Source organism: Bufo gargarizans, chromosome 3 (assembly GCF_014858855.1).
Source record: "Bufo gargarizans isolate SCDJY-AF-19 chromosome 3, ASM1485885v1, whole genome shotgun sequence".
Classification (NCBI taxonomy): Eukaryota; Metazoa; Chordata; class Amphibia; order Anura; family Bufonidae; genus Bufo; species Bufo gargarizans.
Window position 1 is genome coordinate 498456756 of NC_058082.1, and position 10885 is coordinate 498467640.

The 10885-nt window shown below is 43.7% G+C and overlaps 1 protein-coding gene across 2 annotated transcripts in view; it reads left to right on the plus strand.

Annotated features, from left to right (window-relative positions):
- Positions 1 to 1384, plus strand: part of LOC122930455 (apoptosis-inducing factor 3-like) — a 133310-nt gene extending 131926 nt beyond the window's left edge. For both annotated transcript variants that reach the window (XM_044283876.1, XM_044283877.1), the window contains one exon: positions 772 to 1384. In XM_044283876.1, coding sequence (XP_044139811.1) covers positions 772 to 811 — 40 coding nt within the window. In that variant the 3' untranslated portion in view covers positions 812 to 1384. The remainder of the gene's footprint in view (positions 1 to 771) is intronic.
- Positions 1385 to 10885: the final 9501 nt, after the last annotated feature.

Here is a 10885-nt window from a genome sequence, read left to right on the forward strand (position 1 = left end):
TTATGGGGCAATCCAAGTCTTTTGACGGCATGTTAAAATGTTATCGTTTGCAGGTGGCAGATTGTGCTGTCCAATTACAATCTGATGCCAGCAAACCGCTATACATCATGGGTACGAGCAATGGCATAGCGATCACTCCTCCATGCTGTGGAGGAGATCGTTGCATGTAATAGCAGCAGTCTCCTCTGCTAGTGCGCAGGCGATTGCCAGGAGGGAACGCTTCCCTCCCGACAATAGTCTGCCCATTGGGCCATGTAATACAGCCTTAAGACATGCTGTATAATTTCCCTTTGCTGGAAGGGGTGTAAAGATTGAGAAGCTTGAAAGGTACATTTCCTACTGCATGGGCTTGCGTCTCTTATTTAGTAGGGATACGATACAGTATTAAGTGGTGCCTTGCCTGAAATACATTTCTTGTAAAATTAAAGACTGCGTTATGATTACACAGTTCTAACCACCGTACACAATAGTTTATATCACGCAGCATAAATCAGCATAATAAATACAAAGAACGCACATCTTGTTTGCAGAATATTTATTTGAACACAAGTCCACCATTTATAAATACACATCCAAAGTGTCCGCTCATGTGGAACGTCATTTTATGTGCTGATCCCCCTGCCCCTCCTGGTTGTGGAGTGATTAATGAAGATCGGTTATCCTCGGCACTGCAGTCAATACTGGACCAGATATGAATCAATGTAATGATCCAGTTGTGAGCTTATGAATTCTAAAGTTAAACCACTTGATATATATGGTATTTTTGTGCAGGGCTGAAGATTTCATTAACGTCATTGGAAAATTAGGATGACCACCTAAATTCTGCTGTACCGATCCCGACAACCTTCTGAAGACCAAAAAGAGGCACAACGGAATTCCTCTGGTTAACTTTTACTAAATATGATTATATAAATGAATGATATTATATATAGTTTACAGTTAAAAGGGGTTTTCTGAAATTTTAATACTGATGTATCTGATTGGTGGGGGTCCGACGGCAAACTGTGGCCTTCTCTTTGCTCACCAAGCATAGCCCCGTACATTGTACAGCGGCTGTGCTTGGTATCACAGCTCTGCCCTATTCACTTGAATGGGACAGAGCTGCATCTAGGCCATGTGACCAATGGACCTGTCATCACTGGCCTAGGGAAAGCTGAGAAGCTTTCCCCCACCGATCACATTCAAATCTTAGAAAACCCCTTTAAACAATCTAGTTTTTACAACCCAACCCCCAGGATAACTTATTGTGCCCCCACATTACAGACTAACTGGTGGCACAGCCACCTGCAAGAGTTTTGTCCCGCTTTGAGACCGGAATATAGAGAGTTTAATGTTGTAATGACAACGTATGTGGAACCATACATAAAAAGCAGTTTAAACAATACAGTCTGTCTCATTTATAACAACAAAAAAAGTAGTTCATGACTGTCAAATACGTTGCAAAGGTGATGGCCAAACCAATTATTTGGAGGCATTAACCAGCAATTTAATCTGCGTGTTGAGCTCAAGAATGGTTAGGGGGATGTTCACACGACAGCTTTTGCAATCAGAATTTAGCATGGATTCCACGTCAAAAAGCACTCAGAAGCTTGAGCGGAATGCACTTCCCATTCTTTTCAATGGGAGGCCGTGTCAAGAAAGGGCATGTACTTTCTTGGTGCGGTCATGGACAGCAGCAAGGGCTCCCACTGAAAACCAAGCATTTTTTTGACATATGTGAATATCCCCCAGAAGGATATTCCCCCCCCATACTTGCCTGATAAATTTTCTGCTGCACCAGCATCTCCACTCCTGCGGCGATGATGTGCCAGTCGACTGAGCACATCATTGCTGCAGCAAAGTAAACCTACAGAAGACCAGTGGGAAGCACATAAGCAGTGACACTGATGCAGTAGTGGATTTGTAAAATTTGAATAGAGTTTTTTTTTTTTTTTTTATTCTATTCCCTCTATTTAAATAAAGTTTCTTCCCGTCTCGGGACACCCCGTATGCCTGCCTGGCGATGGAGTCTGGAGTCCTCCTCATCAGCTCTGACCTCCAAGTAGCAACATGCTTACAATACTTTGGTATTCTGTCAACTTTACACCATTCACAGCTGTCTTGAGGTGGTTAATTCGCTGCAGCCATTTTTTATAAAGAACGGGCAGACGTTCCATTACTGATCGACATGACGCCAGGGGAATGTTCCAATATTTAGCATCCTGCTTGAAAGAACTTACAATCACTGACACAGCCACATGACTTCCTCCTGTCCAGCCTCTTCCAACATCTTCAGAAGACCTTAGTGGAATAATAGCCAACTTCAACAGTTCTTCAACTGGCAGCTTTAGCATTGAGCATGAACATAAAGCTTGCCACTGAAGAACTGTTGCTGGTGAGCCAAAATGAAGACAATGTAGTGTCCTGTGGGGAAAAAAAAAAGTCCATATTTATTGATGCTGTGTGTCAAGAATAAAGATACTCTACATGCAGTATATTCATTTTCCAGATAAGTCTAAAACATTGGCAGTGGCTTATTTAAAAATAAATAAATCTATATATCTCTATCATCTTCCCTCAGCTAAACCATTGGGAGTACTATGGTAATGATCCAATCAAACTCTTAAAAGGGATATATTCCATGTAGAAATAGCATTGGGCCTGTAAGGGGAAAAAAAAAAAAAACCTCCTTTGGATGAAGCAAGATGCTGCTAAAAACTACAGAAAAAGAAAAAATGATCTGTATGATAACAATTTGGTAAACTAATGTTCGTCTGTCCCTTTAAGCTAGAACAGTAAATGCAGACCACAAAGGCATCATCAGTGATCGTAGATAGCTGCCAAAAAGTGCTCAGGATCCTATAACATTTCAAGTGCCAAAAGGTGCCATAAAATGAGCATATACTAGTGTTGGGCAATAAGGCGTTTAATCAGCATCTATAAGTCTCCTAAAGAGGAAATGTTCATGGACTGAATTTTTATTTAAATGGACTATACCCAAACAGGTATTGCCAATTTTACTTGCAAGCCTGGAGCACGGGAACAGGTGAAAGCCACTTGGACTAACCACAGTTCATTAGAGCTTTCACTAGTGATTTGTATCCTGACCATCGTTCCCATAAGGGACGGATGTATAAAGAACTAACCGTATCATCGCATTCTAACACTCTAAATAACGTTAGGGATGTGCGTCAACCTGGTACTCAGCTGAATGCACTGTAGGTTATGTTCACACTTATGTTTATTTAGCTGATGGGGCTATGCCGGATATTGGAATTTTCCACCGGACCCCAGTGACTATAATGGGATCTGGCAGGGGTCTAGCCATCCATGCATAGGTTTTGTCTGATTAAAACATGGCAATGATGCTGGAAAGCAGACAGATCCCATTACAGTCAATGGGGTCCGGCAGTAAATAACAGTATCCGGCTTGGCCAGATCTGGTGAACTCCCGCAGGATGTTCTCTGCCGGTACAGCCTGTCTGATCAGTAAACACAAAAAAAAAAAAAAAAAAAAAAAAAAATCATGCAAAGCAGATTACCCAAATATAACTTGAAAAGCAGACTATTAAAAGGCAAAATAAGCAAAGCATTGTGGAGATTTAGGAATATGCTATATCGCTCTGCACTGAGCAGGTCGGCCCATCCAGTCTCTTTAGTCTTAAAGTTGCAGGCAAGTGAAGCAGTTAAAATGCTTACTGTGGCCGGATCACACCAACACTTGCTTATGTTTCCCTGACACATCTGTTAAAGTGCCGATCAGAAAGACGAAGCAGATCCCCAGCTACATGCGCTGCTGGGACAGGGGCTGAGATACCAAACATTCCACAAATGCCTGGTACATATGATCTAAATTCCAACCCGGCTGATGGCCCCTTGGTGTCGTATACGCTTTGTTCTGCGCCAGCAGCTCCACCTCTCCATAATCTTTTCCAGGGACACAGTCTCCCACCCCGATTCTTAAAGGAGAACTAAATTGTTAAAGGAGTAAGGAAGTTGATGCTTCTGGAGGAGAATATTTGAAAAAGTAGCTATAATGGAAGGCAGAAAATACTTTTTTTGCCATCTGGTCACTAGGCATCTTCTCCTCAGTTCTAAATGATCGATAAAAACAAATGGTATCCACCTACAGAGGAGCTAAGGGCAGTTTACCACTGGCAGACTAATAGGCATGAACGAGTCTTGTTCCAGATCACTGCCACGTGTTAACTCTGCCGCTCACCAGACAAACTGGCAGACGCTTGTTTGGAAAGGCTGTATTAGGCTACCTGTCTTGCACAAATTTGTGCGTATCAGAACCAAAAACAGCATGTGTTACTTGCAGTTTTTGTGTGGATTTGATGAGGTTTTGAAGCAGACCTTGTCCTTGCATTGAAAAGGGTGATGTCCACACAAAAGAAAAGCACGAAGAAATGACATGCAGTGGATTTCAAAATTTGCGCGGTAGGTAATTTTTTACATGGAAAGAAAAAGGAAAGTGTACATGACATTTATATAAGGCTAGTTTCACACTAGTAGCAAGGAACTCCGGAAGACTGTTCCGGCGGGTGAACAGCCTGTCGGATCTTCCTGCCGCTAGTGCACGCATGCCCCCGAACTACCGCTCCGGCCCCATTGACTATAATGGGGGCGGGCCGGAGTTCCGGCGGCAAACATGCTGAGAGGCGGCCGGAATAAAACTACGATATGTCTCCTTTAGGCCTCATGCAAGTCTCTCCCCCACATCTGATCCACATTTTTTGCAGATTATATACTCATTCAAAAAATGTGGACGAAAGGGATGCAAATGAGCTCTTAAACGCTGCCACCAGATGTAAGGCAGCTATAAATCAATATTCAACCCTTTAAATAGGCCTTGAGACATGACTGATATTAAATAAGCCAGCATCTCTTCTGCAGACAGCTGTTTCAGGGTGATTGACGCTCATCAGTGCAGAGCAGAGAGTACTGGCTTAACTGGGCGAGAGGCCTAAGTCAGGATTTGGGGGCTATTCTCTCCTTGGGGATAGAGCACCTTAGTAGACATGAGTAGACTTATAGGCCATACATGCACCTATGTAATTTTTTAAAGCAAGGGATGCAAATGAGCTCTTAAAGGGGCGGTCCCCCATTTTCACCCAGGCAGCCCCCCCCCCACCCGATATAAGTATCAGCGCACTTCATGCTCCGATGCCCTTTTGCCCTGCGCCGAATCGTGCAGGGCAAAGGCTTTTTTGGGAGATCAGGTGACGTACTGGGCTCTCCAAGGGTAGCGGCTTCCACCTAGCACTAAGCCTAGTGACGTCCCAGCACTAATGGGCCAGATTTAGCGCTGCCCTCGCCTGTAATACAGCTAAGGCAGTGCTAAAGCAACGGTAACTGCTAGGCGGAAACCTCCATCTAGTAGTGTTAAAAACAAACAAAACGCAATCCAGCGCAGCACAAGGGAGAGCATCAGTCCGCAGAGGGCTTGCCTCTAATGCCACCAGATGTGTGGCAGCTATCCTATAAATCAGTGTTCCACCGTTTAACCCGTTCGCTACCAGCACCGTAAATCACCCTCTTTCCGTATAATTAAAAAAATACCTAAATAGTAAATATAAACATCATGGGTTATCATCGCGACTGAAAACGCCCATACTATTAAAATGTATGTAAAAAAATTCCAATACTGTGAATGGCATAACGGAAAAAAGGGTCAAAATGGCCAATTTGCCATTTTTTCATTGCTTCTCTTACCCAGACAAATGTAATAAAATGTGATCAAAAAGTCACACGCCCTAAAATGGTATCAATAAAAACAGCAGATTGTTCCGCAAAAAATGAGCTCCTAAACAGCTCAGTAGACATAAGTATAAAAAAGTTATAGGGGTCAGAATATTGTGACGTAAAAAAAATATGATTTTTTTCACTATTTAGACACAAAAAACCTACACATAAGGGGTATCGTTGTAATCGTACTGACCAAGAGAATGAAGGGCATGGGTCAGTTTTGCCGTAAACAGAACACTGTGGGAACAAAACCCGTAAAACGGTGGAGGAATTGTGTTTTTTCCAATTCCACCCATTTGGAATTTTTTTTTCTCTGCTTCCCACTACATTTTATGCCATAATTAAATGGTGGCATTAGAAGTACAACCTGTCCTTCAAAAAATAAGCCCTCATACAACTATGTGACCAGAAATATACAAGTTATGGCTCAAGGAAAATAGGGAAGAAAACTGAAAACGCAAAAACCTCCGGTAGTCTAAGGGTTAAATAGGCCTTGAGACATGACTGATATTAAATAAGCCAGCACCTCATCTGCAGACAGCTGTTTCGGGGCGATTTCCCCTCATCAGCGCAGAGCAGAAAGAGTACTGGCTTAACTGGGTGAGAGGCCCAAGTCAGGATTTGGTGCGGGTGCATACGGTCGCAAAATAGGCATAGTTGTGTGGATAAGGCCTTAAAGGATTTCCTAAACCCCATCCTGAGAACTGGAAAAAGTTGCAGATGTTTTAAAATATCACAGACCTAGGGAACTTTTATTTGCTTGTTCACTGAACGTGACATTTCACAAAATTAAAACTTCAAATGCAGGGAGCTGAATGTTTTTTTTCCACAACCACAGAGACAGAATGAGCTGACTGTAATATAACGCTGAGGAATTTCAATAGCTACTTTCACCCCTGACCCAATTTGTCACTCTGAAAGCTTAGCTATGTGAACGTCATAGTGTGAGTCACAGTCACAGGATTAGACAGATCAGCCGCTCGCCTGTTACATCACTAATGACATTGCAGAACCCAATTATTTGTTCTTCCATACATGGTAAATATATATTCTAGATAAATCCACAGGTCTGGTCCGTGCAATGACCGCAGAGTGGAAATACCTTCTACAAGTATGAAGTCCACTGAAAGCCTGTAGGAATGCATGCATTCCCGCCTAGGAAGGAAACTCGTCTGGTCATAAAAAAAAATCAAATCCGTCTATGAATATCTATAGATAGTACCATGTAGCTTTTGGACTCCCTGTGGTTACACATTTATCGCCTATTCTGTGGATAGGTCATAGATGTTGCTTGTAGGCCAAGACCTATAAAAGTATGGAGGTGATGGAGAGAAAGATGGCAGTAATTTTTGGCACAGATTACCAGGAAGAAAAATAAAAATGTAACATCTCCGATTCTCTTTCAGCTTCAGACATGTACCAGGCAGTGCCACTAAAAGGGTTGTCTAGTGGCATTATCAGTTCAGCATGCTGGAAATGCCAGGCCTGTCCGGCCAATCAGTGATTGGCAAAGTGAGTTTTCTTGGCACCTTCATCATGTTGAGTAGGGTCCAGGAAGTGGAGAGCAGCGGGGACTGGAACAGCATTAAGGCTGGGTTCACACCTGAGCGTTTTACAGCGCGTTCAAACGCGCTGTAAAACGCTCAACACATGAAAACCAATGCTTCCCTATGGGAATGGTTCTCACCTGGGCGTTTTACAGCGCGTACGATCGCGCTGTAAAACGCCCGACGCATAATCAAGTACTTGAGCTTCTTTGGGGCGTTTTGACGCGCGTTTGTGGCCATAGGACACTGCAGTCAATCACACAAACGCGCGTCAAACGCGCGTTTACTATTACAAAAAACGCGCATAAAAACGCGCGACAAAAACGCGAGTTTGAGAAACGCTCAGGTGTGAACCCAGCCTAATACTACAGTGGTGGTGGGGGAATCAGTGAGGGCAAATGCTGCTTTTTTGTGAGATGTGTGTATGTATAATGTTCCGTCTACACAAACACGCCACTGGACAACAGGACCGCTTTTTTTTTTTTTCGGTATCAATAGGCCACTGATGCCAAACTTGAAATGAAAGGCTAAAGGGCATGCTTGTCAACTTTTCTTAACACAGATCCAAGAGTTCAATGTACACATCACGTGGCCGGATTTTTCTCCCTTTACAGCATGCCTGACCGCTTTGTCATGTAACCCCTACCCGCTTAGTGGGCTTGGACATCCCAGCGCCACTTACAGTGAAGGCTGATCTCCAGGGGGTGTCAGGAGACTTCTCCAACATCAGGGACATTTGCTAACTCTTCCGGGAGTATATATTTTTTTTTTTGTAAAAATAATGAACATATAGTTAGCAATTCAAACAGAGCATTATCTATAAAAATCTTAAGATTCCCTAATAGTGTAATTTAAGAAATTCGTTCTGCAGATAAATGCAGTCTATTTTAAAGGGGTATTCCAGTTAATAGTTTATTATACACTTTAATAAACAGGCATGCAATACTACTTGTATCATTTCTCATCTCTTCTTGCAGCCGTTAAATGGGAACATGGAAGAGTAGCTGCCTGGTCAGGTTATGATCACAGGTGCATGTCTTTGTACAGTAGTTACCAGAGCTTTCTTGTAATGGGCTTAAAAAAGCTCAGAATGGAGATCCTCCTTTGTCAAGTGACACACCCGTAAAGTGATTGTTGAAAATCACAATTTTATGCAAAAATTAATTTTAAACAATTTTTGGTGGTTTTAATTTTCTATGTGTTCTATACTTAAACAAAAACCATAAAATCGTGCAGTTTTCGCACTGGCCACCAGGCGCCTCCTCTTGGACTGTACAGGACACAATAGGCGAGACCACAGCTAATCTACTTCCTGACCTCTGCACAGGTCACACCTAGAAAACGCTCATGGAAGTCAATAAGGTAAGCTCCTGTCCATGGCCCATGTGGCTGCCATAAAGCAATCCTCTAAATGCTATTAAGAGCAGCTCAGGCAAAATGGCTGCCCCCATAATCATGGTCAGGAAATAGAATAAAGATAAATAAATAAATAGTTGACACATTCCCTTTACATAAGTACAGCGTCCTCCACTGACCGTGCGGTGCTCGTGGCTCGATGATGGAGGAGCATGTGCCCCAACTCATCCCCCAGTGGTCCCCGTTGAATGGGGCTGCAGGTCACAAGGGGGCAGTTCTTGTCAAAGAGGCTAATGGTCTTCTAACAATAGATTAGTAATTTTGTCATAGTGAGGATTCCACCACAATAGGTTTTTGTTAGAGATTGAAGGGCAATACAGGTGGTGACAAAGGGGTTGGTCCCATCTGGGACATTGATGACATATTGCTAGGATATGCCAATGGCTGATAGGTGCAGGTCCCACTCCTACCACCAGAATGGGGCCCCCGAAGCAAATTGAGAACACCAGCACATGTGTGGCGACCCATTTACTGCTATGGGAGTTCCAAAAATAGTCAAGCGAGCATGCTCGGCTGGTTTCAAATGTCCCATCATGGGGAATGGAGATTGTAATCGGCCACCTCTCCATTCACTGCTATAGGACTGCGAGCACGCTTGCTTGGCTATTTTTTAAAACTCCCATAGCGTTCAACGGAGGGTGGTCGCTCATGCACGGCTGCTCTCCATTTACTTCAGGGCCCCCGTTCTGACGATAGGAATAGGTTCCAGAGGTGGGACCCACATCTATTCGACGCTGATGGCATATCCTAGCCATATACCATCAATGTCCCTGATGGGCCAACCCCTTTAAAGTGGCCTTAGTTTTTGGATGAACACTCATTTGGCAGACGGCTATCGCCCCCCCCCCCCCCCCCCCCCAAGGCGTTCTACTGAAAACATGTAGCCTTTATGCTGTGTATTCTGCACAAGGACTTTAACACATTGAATTTAAACTGGACTGCTTTTACAGCACTTTTTTACAACAATTGTTTCAGTGCTCATCTCCTGTGACTACAAAGGACCAGTCATGCTGAAATCTAACATGCCTGATCTTTGATCAGCTGGTCCCACCGATATCCGCACATTTGATCAATGTTCATCTAATATGTATGGCCACCGTTACTTGTTCAGGTGTTAGACCGAGTTCTTGAGGGAAATGTACCACGTCTGTACGCCAGAAAGTCACAAATTCTGCCGCAAGTGCAGTTTGGCAAAATATTTACTATTCAGAATTCTAGTGCTATTTGTGTAACACCCCAGAGTGGCCTAACCATTTCTGCACCTCACTACTATCTCTAATGGTCTACTATCATGTCATCTGTATTTATTTCCAAGTCCTATATAATGTGCATTTCCCATTTTGCAATGGTTATGTTCAAATGCAATATGCCTGGTTCACCAGTAGGTGGCAGCATAAATGGCAGAGCTACAGGTACAGAGAATGGAGCTTTCTTTCCATTCTAACACCCCCCTCTGTGGTGTGGTGGGCGTGTCCCACTTGCTGTAGGAAGGGAGGAGACTAATGAGTGAGAGTCAGTCTAGTTTACCCCCCTTCTAGGGGGAAGGTCTAGTTTACCCCGTTAGGGGAAGGAAGCAGGTGCACGTCCCTGTTGGACATGCCTTGCCCAGGCCAGCTGAAGCACCTTCAGCTCAGCTGGATATGGAGGCAGAAAATTAGAGCCTCAGGAGCCAGGAGAGAGAGACTCCCTGGTATAGCAGCACCCAGAGAAAACCAAGTTATGCAGCTAGCCTGTCAGCAGAGCCAGAGAGCAACAGACAGAGAGGAGTTTGCCTGCCACAGTTAATGCCAAAGCCTGCTGGAGACCAAGACCAAGCCTGAAACTGTTTGGAAAATGTAGAGTAAAAAAGTAAAGCTGTTATCAAATTCACTAAAAGGTCTGGACTCAAGTTATTTCTTCAAATCCCTCCATCATTCACTCTATTTTTCTGCTGTCGGAGGGCAATGCATGGGGTCCAGCGTATCCAGGCAGGAGCACCGTGACACGTGCACCAACATTAAGGGACATTTAGGCCACCCTATACACCACTCTGGCATTCCTACACCTGGGTACCATCCACAGTATCACTAAAAAGTAACCCTGTGCCCTTGTTGTTTCACTGCAACTGGCGTCACGAAAAACATGTACTTTAAGGGATCCCTGGCCGTGCGCCAGACGACTGCATTTGCTCTGCAAAAACTGGCCTACATACA